The sequence below is a fragment of the Eschscholzia californica genome, unplaced genomic scaffold (genome assembly GCF_041429995.1).
Source record: "Eschscholzia californica isolate CP2 unplaced genomic scaffold, dmEscCali1.0.p SCAF_5, whole genome shotgun sequence".
Lineage (NCBI taxonomy): Eukaryota > Viridiplantae > Streptophyta > Magnoliopsida > Ranunculales > Papaveraceae > Eschscholzia > Eschscholzia californica.
Genome location: NW_028238472.1, coordinates 42,490,829 through 42,505,096, shown reverse-complemented (window position 1 = coordinate 42,505,096; position 14,268 = coordinate 42,490,829). Strand labels below are relative to the sequence as shown.

Genomic DNA, 14,268 nt, shown 5'->3' with positions numbered 1-14,268 from the left:
GAGATTTCATGACAGTTTTACTCTCCCCATGCGAGTCAGTTAATTATAAATGATTATGAAATGGCCGTGAAATTGTGGAGGGGTAAAACTGTTGATGAGAGAATCGTGGATGAGTCTTTTCATAAAAAAAAAAGAATCGTGGATGAGTTAGTTACATTGGAGTTTTATGTGGGTAGTTTTTTTTCAATTCAACTTCAACCACTAGATCGTAAAGTTCTTGACGAAAATCCGACCGACCGACCTGAATATCTCAGACATAAATCAACCACCGAACTCAAAAAACACTATTGTGTTTTATATAATATATATATTTTCTCTCTATGTTCTGACGAATGAGAGAATCTTTGGAAGAGAAAGTAAATAAAAAAAGTATAAGGGAGTTAATGGTTCAAATCAAAATAATAGGATTGAGGAGAGTTTTTTTTTTTGTTGCAACGAGAGTTTCTAGACAGACAAAAATAACAAGAACCAAATTATGATGATATCTAGGCATGCTCTATGCCTTTTAAGATTGCGTGTGGATTTGTTCGAGCAACACACACCCATGGGTTAGAGGATAAGTGGGATAAGATTAAGTAAAATAAACATAACCATCTTCTCAAATAATTTAATCTAATCCTCGATCATGGTTAAAGAAATAGAATTTGTGATTTTTATAATCTTACTAAATAAATTACTATAGTTCTAGCATATTTGTGCAAGATATTCCACAAAAACTAAATCATAACTTTTGGGTTTTTCTAGATCTTTGCCTTAAAAAGAAAAACAACACAAAAATCAAAGTAAAATACAGGGACTTGAATAGTGTTTTGTGAGTCAAGCCAGTCTCTCAGCCGAAGAGCTTGTTTCATGCAAATAAAGGGCATTGGTATTTACAGATCTCATTAAAGTATTTAAGAATCTCAAAAGATTTTACTTTTGATGAGCATGATAAGCTTAAATCCATCAAAAGTATTTGAGATCTTCATGATGTATCAATGCCTAGTCGATTCTCAAAAAGAAAAGATTTACTTTTCCATTTGCTCTTTAAATATGAATTTTTAGGTATGAAGGGTGGTACCAATGTCTTCTATTCTTCCCACCCACCCACCTAACCGAATTTTTAGATATGAAAAGGGCGGTACCAATGTCTTCTATTCTTCCCTCTCTTCTATGTTATTTGTTCCTTCTCGGCCTTCGCCACGAGGCATGAGCCAAGAGGGTTTGTCGTCAGGAAAAACAAAGGAGAAGAGAGATGGTGAGAGACATAGTGAGAGAGAAGGTGACGTAAATACGTATTTTCGCTGTATAAGGAAGTAAGAAATGAAGGGTTTTGTGAGTTTGGGGGTGGTTACTATATATTATTATTAAGGGGACTTTGTCCCGTAATTTGTTAATGTTTTTGGACTGATTTGCAAGAGATCTATAATTATGGAAAGTACACACTATAAATACCAAGGCCCAAGTAAGGTGTTCTTCCCAGTGTCTATTCAATCTGTCTTTCTACTTTCTCTCTCTTCACACATCACAATCATAAAAAAAGCATTTAAAATCTTAAGAGAAACAACTGAAATTCTACTGTTTTCTTTTCTCCATGCCACAGTCAAACAAGCACTAAAATCCAAAGATCTCAACCAGAACCCAATGTCTTCTCAATTTTGTAAACAAGAAAGAATCCCTTGTCTTTATCTCTCTCTCTCTTCCTTGGGTTCCTAAAAGTTTTACTTCTTGGGCTGTTTCCATTCTCCCATCTTGGACTCATTACTCTATAGGCTCCAATTTTAGAGATGATAGTTATTACAAGGAAAGCAACCACAAGAAGTATGATCAGAGATGCAGAAATTTTGTGGGTTCTTCATATTTTTTGCTTGTTCTTTGGCTCTTTGAATTTGCTGTGAGTGTTGAACTTGAGCTGTTGTTCTCATATCTTCTGCTTTTCTATGAACAATTGCCATTCTCCTCATTAACTTCTCTTCTAGATTAGACCTCATCTTCTGTATTTTCACCTGTAACAATCATATAAATCATAAAAAAAGATATTAAGATCAATTAACAATGTCTTTTATGTCATCGTTTTTAAACCGGACGTGCCGTTCAAACGTGTCTCTTGCGTACACGGGTCGTGCCGCTCAAAAGTAACTCCTAGGTTGGCCCATTGTAAACCAACCACTAAGTTAGAAGAAGACAATTTACAAATAATAAACTAAGGGGAAGAAGAAGAAAGAAGTGGAAAAAAATGGTTTAGTTTTAGGAGATTTTGGGGCTCAAGAAGGAAACAAGTGAGGAACTGACATATATACTATTTAAACCAAGTCAAGATAATAAAGCCAACAGTTGTGTAATAAGAGAGTACTGTGTGTTCTGGAAATTATATTGAAAGGATAACTGGGGAGTTCTGTAAAAGTTGGAAAATCTCAATCAGGTCATCAGACCCTTTCTCAGATCTTTGATAAAAGGTAAGTCACTGTTGGTCTCAATCTAGTGTTTCCCAACAGGCCATACAGTGTAGTGTCGGCACAGCAAGCTAAGTGGACGTGGCGAGGCTGACATGCCAAGACCACGCTCGGCAGCTAAGTGGACGTGGTGAGGCCGGCACACCAAGGCCACACATGGCACAGCTCCTTGACGGGTTGGCATGGCCCGTTTCTAAACGGGTCCCGACCGGCCGTTTGCTTTTGGGAACCTCTATTTCCTTACTTGACCTCCAATCTACTCTCACTTTGAAAACTGAAACTATTCAGAATCAAAAGCAATAGGTTAATATTGTCACTGTAATTTTTACCCATGGTAAAATTGATCAGAACCCATAGGCCTAACTGGTCGTGCAAGCTAGATTTTTACACTTTCAAAGCCGAAGTACACTACTAGCAAAAGAAAATCGGAAGTACTACAACTACATGCTCATGCTTTTTGATGTATAGGCGTGTATGAATAGGTGCATGTAACAACTCGAGCCCTAGCAGCAACCCATACGGTCCTTGCTTACACCACCAAGGAGCACCAAAAGAACATGATTTCATTTCTAGCAAAGGCACCATGAACCCACCAAAAAGCCGCATTACTTCAAAAGTTTGAGCTCACTACTATACCCTAGTATTCAGAAACCCCAAGCAATGTGGGATATTACAGAGTAGTTCATGTGCTATTTTTGTGTGGGGAAAGTTTGTAGAAAGCAATTGTTGAGCCATTTTCATGGATAGTAGTAGTCTCTTGTATAGCCGTAAAGATGGAAATGTTGTTCCTAAGAAAATTTCCCCGTTGAGCTTTCATACAAGTAGAAAAACAGATTGCCAATATGACCCAAATCCATAAAACTGGAAATAATGAAAGCTATGTTTTTTCTCTAAAAGTACCTCAAGCTTTTTCGATTGAGCTTCTGCCTTCGCACTTTGGAGGTTTACCCAAGCTTGTATCTTTGCTTCTTCTCTCTGATACCTGCTTAACAAACACATCAAATTGAATATAAGAGAAGATTAGATTTACATATAGCGAAAATTAAAGAACGATATAGAAACACGAATTCAAAGTGTTTTAACCTGTAACAGCATTTTGTTCTTTCTTCCTCTTCCCATACAGAAGCTTTAGATTCAACAGCATTCTTCGGATACCCATTATCCATATCGAAATGTCTCAAACTCTTTGATATCTCTTCTTCCTCCTCTTCTCTCGAGCTCCAATTCGACGTGACTGAATCAAAGTGTGTCCCAAGTTCAAGTTTTGCAAAATGACATTCTTGAAGTTCCGAAATAGCAATCGTGGTGGCGGTATTGTTTGAGGTCGATAAAGGCCCTGACCTATTTGCTGGTGTATTATGCCGAGCAGGAGAAAAACTCTTAAATGGAGTATGACATCTAGAAGTAGTAGAGCTTCCAAGAGGAGTCATCTCTGTTCCAACATCTTTATGTTCAACTTGTTGAACCATTTCAGTACTTGAATCTTTCATGGATTCACAAGCTGAGTTTCTAAACAAAAACCCTTCTTTTGTTGGTTCAGAGTATCTGAAATTGGGAATGAATGGCTCTATGTTGTCTGTAAACTTATCTGAATTCAACAAAAAAAAAAGATTAAGTTAAAAAGGAATAATTCAAGCTAAATTTTTCCCAAGAGGGATTCTAGGGTTTAGGATGTGCAGAAGTGATTGAATCACCAAAAGAAAAAGTTGAAAAAGAAGAGAAAGAAAGTAAAACATAAAGTTGAAGAAGAATTTAGAGAAAAAGGTGTGACCTTTTAGAAGTACTTCAGCTGATCCTCCATTAAAGCCAGAAACTGAATGATCCAAAGAAGCTACTGACCCATTAAAGCTTAAAACTTCATTTGAAACTTTTTCCTCAGAAACCCTTGATTTCTCTGTAAAAACATTTCCTTTTTGTTGAAAAGTTTCATTTTGTTTTGAAACAATGGTGGGTTTAATCAAATGAGCAGGAGAATCATGGCAAGAAGTACTAACAATCCATTTTTCTGCATTATCCCATTTTGAAGGAAACCCCTTTCTTGAAAGATTTCCATTTCCAACACTGAAACTAAAAACAGGTCTACCTGGAGTTGATGGAGCTTCTAATCTTCTATTTGAAACTAAAGAACTAACTCCATCTCTCTTAGTATTAGTCATTGGAAATGATTTAACAAAATCAGAAGTTTCTTTAAGATTAATCTTACAAAGTGGGTCAGTAAAAGTATCTGCATCTTCAAATGGATTCTCTTTGTTTTTGCTGTAAAAGCTATTACCACTATTCCCCTCTAATGGTGGTGAATCCTGAAAATCAAAATTCCCAAAAGAAAAAAAAAAAGGAAATCAGAAAAGGAAAAAATCAGTAAAAAGAAAATGTGGGTTTTCTTTAGATTTATTATTTACCTTAGTAGATTGAAGAAAGGATGAACCTTGCAAGTATTTGGGGTTCTTGAGATCCATATATTACCTTATTTGAAACCCTTATTTATGTCTTCATAATAGAGTGGTTCTGTTTTTTTTTTGAAGAAAATGAAGTTGCATGAAAGTTGAGAGAGTGATATAACTGAATAAGGAAGAAGTGTCTACTTTCACCAAGACAAGTCAGATTACTACTTTTATGTAAAACACTTAAAACCCATTAGAGAACAAGGTCTGATGATGTCAAATTACAGTAGTTGAGGGTACATTAAATGAAGAAGAAATAAACAGGGAAAATGAAGAAGAAATATGTACATCAAGACAGCAAATGTGTGTATTGGCCTATTGGGTATAGTATAGCCTAATTCTATACATGTTATAGAGTGGGGACCCACAATTTCTTCATAGAGGATGGATGGTGTCCCACTAGAAAGTATAAGGCTGAATGGCTGACCGCTCGAGACATGGTTGTACAAGGGGAAGTTATATCCCATCTGGGGTATTTTTGAATGATAATAGGGACACTGAAATTTGACCTGAAAACTAAACAGACGGTCGGAGTTCAGGCGTGCTCATCAAGAGAGAGAAAGTGACGTGACGTCCGATTGGACAACACTAGAATTTTTTGAATCTTACCTGAGATGTCGAATTCGATCAGACCGTAGAATTTCATACCTACTCATCAAGAGAAAGAAGGGAGCGTGAAACTCGACTGTCCGTCTGATTTCTGCAGACTTTTTCGGTGACTTAAGCACTTTGTCGAGGTTTTTACCATGGGAACCTATTACTAGGACACCTCATCCAAAATGGGTAGTTTTAAGTGAACATGTGGCTTGGGACATTGGTGGACATGGCAATGTCCACCTTTGTCCTTGTGTTCGTTGGGGACACTTGAAATGTCCCCAAATGTTAAATGTCGCAAATGTTAAATGTCGCAAATGTTTGTGTTATTTATTTAGGACATTTCAAATATCCTGAAATGTCTATGTTATCCGTTTAGATATTTCAAATATAGCTTAATGTCTGCGTTATTTGTTTAGGACCTTTTAAATGTCCTGCAATGTCTTTGTTATTCGTTTGGGACACGGAATCACGACATTTCAAGAGATTTCGTTTTCATAGACACTGGTAGACATTTTAGGTACCGTTTGGCTAAGCTTAAAAATAGTAAAATGCTGCGTTTAACTTAAATTTAAGTACTTATTGTATCAAACCAGCAAACAAACTAATCAGGAAACTAAAAATAGGAACACCAAATAAAGAAATCAATTTAACTCAAACTAGAAAAGAAAATTGTATTATGTTTCATGTAAATGTAATATTGTATCACACTACTTAGCCAAAATAGTTAGAGAAGAACACCACAGGAGTTTCTGGGATAATGTTACTGCATTTCTCTCTCATTACTATTCCAGTGTACTTTAAAGGTTTAGTTTCATGAAGTGTACATTTCAATAAATAAATTTAAAAAGTCATAAAAATCTTAAATATCGTTCACATTTGGCATCCGTCCTCCACCTCAGAGCAAACGGTGCGAATGGAATGCTCCACAAAAACTTGGTGAGCTCAAAAATAATGGGAAATTTAGAAGTGCTCGTAAGTACCCTGAAAATAATAGAAGTAGAAGTGGAAGTGTTTCCCAACCAACTGTCCCAGAATTGAGAACCAGTGTCACACAAATTCCGTTAAGGGGAGCAAATAAGTATTCCTCAAATAAAAGTCACGACCTACTACGAGCTAAGAAACTCAGGACCATTATAAATACATTGCACCAAAGTAAAGAATGATAAATATCGATTGGTAGATTTGGGACCAATGAAGTAAGGATGCTTGAACAAAAAGTGAAAGCAAAAGATGTTTTATGGCAGAAAGGTTAATGAACCAGACATTTCAACCCCTCCCGTGGACAGAATAGCTAAGGTTTGTTCACTCTCCTTGCTATAATCCCAGGCCTCTGGGGACATGATAAATGGTACTCTTACATTTTCCGTTCGTGTTGGCCCTTTAATCGGCTACAACTTCTAGAAAAGATAAAGAGGAACAATGGTCTACTATCATTTAGATTGTCCCTTTAACCATGCACTTAGAATTTTTTCCATGAGGACTAGGTACCCATGGGAGATGATCATCTTCAACCATTGCCAATATGAACAGACAATCATAAAAGTTGGACATGCATTTTCTATTTCATTCTCTTTATAGTTTAAGCTAATAAAGCTTTTCTCAAAAAAAAAAAGGTTAATAAAGCTTGTGAAAAAATGCAGAGAATAAATGATTTTTGAACTTATAAACATTAAGTGACAACGACTTTTTGGATGATTTGCACGTCGATTCAATTACCATCAAAATAGTTTATAACAGTCGTCGATATAACATGTATGTATAACAAAATATTATTGGATTGTTTGAAAGAGAAACCAACAATATTAGATAAATGTAAGAAAAGAGAAATTGTATTAATTGTATTGATTTCCTAGCTATTACATAAGTTCCTTATAAAGAGTTACACAAGATAGAAATTTTGTCAATTTTACAATGTGGGACTAACTATTCTAACATTCCTCCTCAAACGAATGACTTTTGGTAGTGAAAAATTCATGAGTTTGCTAAAATTTGTAGATGTTGACTTGGTGTTGATATGGAGACATCATTGTGAGGTTGCTACGTTGTTGTTCTTCGTTGTTGTTGTTGTTGTTCTTTGTTGTTGTTCTTTGTTGTTGCAGTTGTTCTTTGTTTGTTGTTGTTGTTTTTCTTTTCTCCATTTGAAGAAAAGTTGGTACCATTACCAGGTGTTGTTTATCTTTTCTTCATTGGAAGACCATGTGAAGAAAAGTTGGCGCCATTGCCAGGTATTTTCTCTATGAGTTAATTCCTATATGGCCCCCTACTTTGTGACCAGCTTCCTTTATGACCCCCTTTTTTTTCGTAAATTCAAATATGACCCCCTTTTTTGATGTAATTGTCCCAACTACCCTTCCTTTAAATCTTTTTTCAAAATTAAAAATAAAATTATAATTCCACCTCATTTCCTCTCCACCACACATCTCTCTCCATGTCAACTCTCTCTCTCTCCACATCACCTCTCTCTCTCTCCAACTCACCCCTCTCTCTCTCCAACTCACCTTCATCTTCTCCGATTGAAGTCGCCGGCCGGAGATTTTTCCGGCCGGCGACTTCCCAAAAAAAAAATCTTTTTTTTCTCTCATCTCTCTCTCTCTAAAAATCCGGCGAAGGGAAACCCCCTTCGCCGGATTTTTAAAGAGAGAGAGATGAGAGAAATTTTTTTTTTTGGGAAGTCGCCGACCGGCGACTTCAATCGGAGAAGATGAAGGTGAGTTGGCGAGAGAGAGGGGTGAGTTGGAGAGAGAGAGAGAGAGGTGAGTAGGAAAGAGAGAGAGGGGTGAGTTGTAGAGAGAGATGAGGTGGAGAGAGAGAGAGAGGGGTGAGGTGGAAATAACTTTTTTTAAATGTTTCAAATTTAGAATTAAGAAGGGTAGTAATGACATTTACTTGAAAATAGGGGGCCATATTTGAATTTACGAAAAAAAGGGGGCTATAAAAGAAGCTGGTCACAAAGTAGGGGGTCACATAGGAATTAACTCTTTCTCTATTTAAAGAGAAAGCGGACAATTATAACCCATTGTCCGGTTGTGGGCGGAGATATACTCCTTGCTTTTAATAGCTCTCACACATGATTATTACTCCATATAGAATGCAAACCGTTGATCTTATGATTTTAACCTTTTTCAACCACTAGCAATCACCATTCTTGAACCTTCCCACTTCAATTCTTTTTCTAAATATTTTTTTTCTCTTATCTCCTCTTCATATGATCTTATGAAAAACTAATGGAATCAAGTAGATTACTAAAGAAACAAACATTTGAGAGTTCTCATCTTGGATATAAGAAGTATGAGCAAATCAAGTAAGAGAATTAACTCTTTTCCCATAAAGGAACCCACAAACATGTTTTCAAACATCAAAAGAAAACCATCTTTGAGAATAAGCGTGATTTCTTTGATACATTCTATCAAACACTTCATGTGCATCATATTGGAAATCACGATTTTGGACTATAAGTATAGTTTCAAAATAAACATGGGGTATATAACATTCTTACAAGAAGTCCATGAATTCTTGTTAATCTTCATCATCTTCAAATACTATTGAGAAAAGTATTGAAGAATGATTAGATCTCAACAATAGAAAAGAACTACTCTTATTGGAAAGGAAAAAAAACACTAAACTTGAACTAAAAACCGATAAAAGCCCGGCGGACGGTAGCCATTTACAGGACTACCGCCGCCGGCAAGCAGAAGACTCTATTGACTAACCCAAGAAAGAAACCTAGAAGCTCTTATACCATGTAAGAAAAGAGAAATTGTATTGATTGTATTGATTTCCTAGCTATTACATAAGTTCCTTATAAAGAATTACACAAGAGATAAGTTTTGTCAATTGTATAATGTGGGACTAACTATTCTAACAATAACACATTAATGTGAGCATTATAAGAATATGTATATACTTAACACTTAGAGTTGCGTCGTTTTCTTTGGTTATTTTCTTATTGGTTTTTCGTTATTTCAAAGTTATGTATTTATTGACAAACCAAACTCAAATATGTATATACTTAACACTTAGAGTTGTTTATAAGTTGTATCGATGTTTGTGAGGCTTTTGTAGTTTTTTTTTTGTGGTTTGGGTTTCGACCGGCCTAAGTAATGTTGAGTTTTTTTAGCTTCTGCTCTGTAGTTTTATTGTGTATGCAAATGTATGGTTTGCATGACAGGTTTTACAAGTGTGACCAGTTTGATTTACTGAGGAGATTTTGCCAGTTTTTTGTCTAGTCTGTGAATTGTCGGGACGTGGTCGTGTCTATTTTGTGACACGGAGCGTCACAACCCATGGTTATTCGGTCATTCGGTCCATTTGAAACGGTTGGTCCATTTCAAACGGTCGGTTAGCGGGCGGTGTTCCGACATGGAATTTTGACCGAGACTGCCCGCCTATTCTTTCGGGCCGATCGGGTAGTGACCATTTTGACCGTCAGGTCCCATGGTCCTCTTTTCTCTCGGACGAACGGGTCGGGTAGCGGTCTCGGGATTTTTTTCCCACCACAATCGGGTAGTCATGTGTTAATGTGTTAAAGTTCTTCTTCTTGTGTTCTTCGTCATATTTGGGTGGTAATGTGTTACATTCTTCATCGGTTTTCCTTTACCATGGAATGTTTCATGATGAGACACGAAAATGTCCCATCTGAATCTCTTAACTCGGGTTAGTTAGTCCAATTCGAGCGGTTACTCTGATGATTTGGTTGTTTTTCTTTCTCAGATGTCTTTACGGAGTTAAGTGCGAATAAACAGATAAAAATCGAGAGAAAGATGTGTTGGGGGTATTTTAAGTCATTTGGTACTTCTGGCAATTCTGACCAATGTTAATACTTAAAATGAGAAATAGAGTCCAAGACGAACCCAACGCCGAAAGCGGAAGACAAATCGGAGTCCGGATAGACGAAATAGGAAAGGTCAAAGTTCGAGCCAAATTCCATTGACCAAGGTCAGCATATCTATTAAGCAACACGTGGCGAAAATCTAGTGGAGAGTACGGAGCGATCTGGACGTGAATGGTACACCGGTGGGCATGTGCTGGACGGAAATTAGGGTTTGTTTTGAAACCTCATTCGGTGCAATGCAAGGTAATGTAAGCTGAGACAATCTGACGGATCAACACAAACATGCGGAAATTGAACAGACGGATATGGATGGTATATATTCTCGATGGACCTTGATCAACAACAAAGTCCCATCACCTTAACGGCCAGCTACTAAGTCACGGAATTTCTAAGGTCTTTGATTCCCTGTGACCTGACGCAGTATAATGTCGTACACCAACAGGCATCTAACGGTCTCAACTATTCCCGAACACATGGCATGATCTCTAGAGTGGCTTGCATCTTCTTAAGTTACCCCACGAATTGCCTGATCATTCCAAGCCAGCAAACCCGTCACCATTATACGTGTTTTCCCCTTTCTCTCTTATCTCCTATTATTTTGAAAATCTCTTTCTCTTTTAAATGGAAAGAGAGAGAAGTATTGATATTTCTCCTATCAACAACAGAGAAGGAAAGAAGACGAAGAGGGATAGAAAGAGAGAGATCTTGAAATGTCCATTATAGGAAGGAGGATAATGCTTCAGCTGGAGATTGGAGGAAAGAATCGTGTGGGCTGGAGAGAAGATATTTGAGAGAGAGAGAGAAGACTCTCGGTTATTAGTGGATACAGTAGAGAGAGAGGATAAATTCTCTCTTATAACAGAGGAGCCGGTCTTCATCATCATGAGGGATCTTTTTTTGATATTAGAACAAGATATACAAAGAAGGCAACAAATTACAGAAGAGAGGGAAAGATATTCTTCTCGGGTATAAACAGGACAGAGAGAGCATCATCATTTTTCATCTCGGTTTGGGGGTCCTCTCGGCTACGAAAGAGAAAGAGGTTTAGAGAGAGAGAAGAAGACCAGCTCGGCCATTAAAGACATAACCGAGAGCTAGAGAGAGAAAGGAGTTAGAGAGTTGTTTTCTGTTTCTTCTTCTTTCTTTATTCTTCTCTTTGTGAGAGAGAGAGGAATAGATTGAGAGAGTAAAAGAGAGAGAGAATTACTGTTTTTTGTAGAGAGAGAAAGATTGAAATCAATTTATAAAACCAAGTTTAAATCATCTTTTTCTTCTTCTTCCTTTTCTGTTTCTGTTAGAGAGATAAAGCGAGAGTTATAGTATTGTTTTAGAGAGAGAAAGATAAAGGTTAGAGTGAGAAAGAAGGACAAAACAGTAGAGAGGGAGAAAAACCAGTTGAGAAAAATAATTTTCCCAAAGAGAAGTATTTTCCGAGAAGACAAGAAAACTATTTTCCCTAAGGGTCTGTTTGGCTACCAGGGGAAAATCAGAAGGAAATTGTTTCCAGCTAGAAAAAGTTATGTTTTCTCCTTTCACTTCTTTCTTAATTTTCCGAGTTTTATTATAATTGTCATGAGTAAATAACTCTTTTATCTAGGGTCTTAGATGAAGTTCATCATAACTATTTTCTCGATAATTTATTAACAAGTTTTACTATTTTAATGATAAAATCTTCCGGGTTTTTAGACCGTTCATGGACTAGAATCTGAGTTATATAAAGAATTCACTAATTAAATCCATATAAATTGTCGTTAGAATTGTTAGGGGGACGGATTCAGAAAACCCTAGGCTCTACCCCATTTGAGTTTCTTGTATCATTTGTAATTATTTTCTTTCTGTAATTTTACTTTAATATTTTATTCATTTCAAAACCAAAACCAAATCATTTTAAAAATCTTATTACTTCCTAATTTTAGAATAGATTCAACTAGTCTCTGAGGAACGAACCGGTCTTACCGGAATTTATTACAACTTGACACCCGTGCACTTGCGGGTGTACACCTATTTAGGGTAACCTTCTAGGCCCAATCATTTCACCATGAAAGATTTTGCTTCTCGGATCTGATCACTCTCTCTTCATCGTCTCTCACTCTTTCTTTAACGACTTCGTCAACAGATTCTTCTAACGGCTAACTGTAACTCTGTAAGGTACTGATTCTTGATTGATTTCTTTTGTTTTACGTTCATCTATTTATTACTTTGATAGTCTGATTTCCTATGTAAAGGTTTATTTAGGGCAGAAATTTGGCATAAAAACTATGAAAGTAGGGCAAGAAATTTAAAGGGAAGATTGACGGTTCTTTATCGATTTCTTTATTTTATCTTCTGTTTTAGGGTTCTTCCCTTATTGTCTTGTAAAAGTTTATTTTCGAGCTATATCTTTAGATATATATTAGGAACATGTTATTTCTTTGATTTATCTTGAATCTTATTCACAATACTTTGAAATATTTATGAATGTTCTTAAAATTTTTTCTTCGATCTGTTTATGTTATTTTAGATATGATATATGTTATCTGATATTATAAATCTGATTTATGATGTTCTTAATTGTTTTTCTTAGATATGTTTATATTATTTTAGATAATATATATTACTTTAGAGCTAATATTATAGATATGATCTATTTTTATATGAATGTTGTAAAAGTTTTTCTAAAATTAAGATTTTATTGTAGGATATTTTAGGTCTGACAATATTTTAGGATTTGATTTATTGTTAGTCTATGATATTCTGATATTTCTTTATTTTGGTTGCAAGTTTGCTTTGGAGTCCTGAACCGAGATCTTCTTTAACTGTTGAGCAACCAGTCTATCGACTTTCTTTAATTGTAGCGTTCACATTCTTTCTTATAATAGCTATATGTGCTCCATTAGTATGTTATGATATGTCATTTTTATGCATGATTTGTAGTAATTTTTATACATGATGTCTGTCATATGCTTATATTACTTGTAGACAGTCATTTTTATACATGATTGATAGATGATCTCTAGTATGTTATGATTTTTAAACATGTACAGATGTACATGATTTATAGATGGTTTGTAATCATTTTTATAAATGATGTCTGTCATATGCTTACATGATCTATAGTTTATATACATTTTATTTTTCTGGTTTTGTTATTGATTATATTTATATGTTCTCTCTCCGACCCCATCAAATTATAAAACAGAGAGAGAGCATGTATTCATATTCCAAAATTTGAAGAAATGACCAATTATCTTGTGATCTTCAATGCCATAAAACATTTTTTCTAGCTCTGATGGTCTTTTGAAAGAAACTCAAACATACATGCATGGATGTAAAACCAGGGTCTGCAACTTGAATGATCATCATGAAGCTTGATGTAGGGTTTGCAACATGAAATCTTCATGAAGGTGTACCCTTAATTCAACAACATGTAATGATCTTCATGTAGGTGGACCCTTGAATTAACATGTAACTTTTTTAGACCAAATGATGGCTAAAAGGCTACAAAAATTGAGAGAAATTGTTGTTGTGTCTCATTTTATATATTTTATACTGTTTAACTTGTGAAGCAAACTGATATTAGATCGGTTTATGAATTCATGCCATATGTTGTAGTATCTTCAATGGATTCAACAACTACATTAACTCATATTCCATGTACCGATCCTGTTTCAGTAGAACCGGGACTTGGTAATGATTCTACAACAAATGCAAACCAGAGTGTGTCTGCTTCTACTCCTGCTAGTACCATTGCAACAGATGTAGATCAATCAAAACCCAAAGAGAGCAACAAAATAACATCTAATGCTTGGGTAATGTGGGATTTTATTGATATGTTGCGTCCTGACGACCCGAAAAAGATGAAGAAGTTTGTAAGTGTAAACTTTGTGGGGTTGTGAAGGACCCCAACTCAAAGAATGGGACTAGTCACATTAAAAGGCATAATGAAAAGTGTGTTTTTCATCATAAAGTGGATTTGACGCAAACAAAT

General features: G+C 35.8%; 1 protein-coding gene across 1 annotated transcript; it reads right to left on the bottom strand.

The window, feature by feature from the left end:
* Positions 1-1,408: 1,408 nt before the first annotated feature.
* LOC147539365 (Remorin family protein) lies at positions 1,409-5,190 on the bottom strand. Its single transcript, XM_086643528.1, has 5 exons — positions 4,832-5,190; positions 4,204-4,732; positions 3,516-4,020; positions 3,333-3,414; positions 1,409-1,985 (listed from the first exon to the last, which is right to left on the bottom strand). The coding sequence occupies exons 1-5, from the start codon at positions 4,886-4,888 to the stop codon at positions 1,761-1,763; spliced, it is 1,398 nt and encodes a 465-aa protein (XP_086499654.1). The 5' UTR covers positions 4,889-5,190; the 3' UTR covers positions 1,409-1,760.
* Between the last annotated feature and the right edge of the window lie 9,078 nt (positions 5,191-14,268).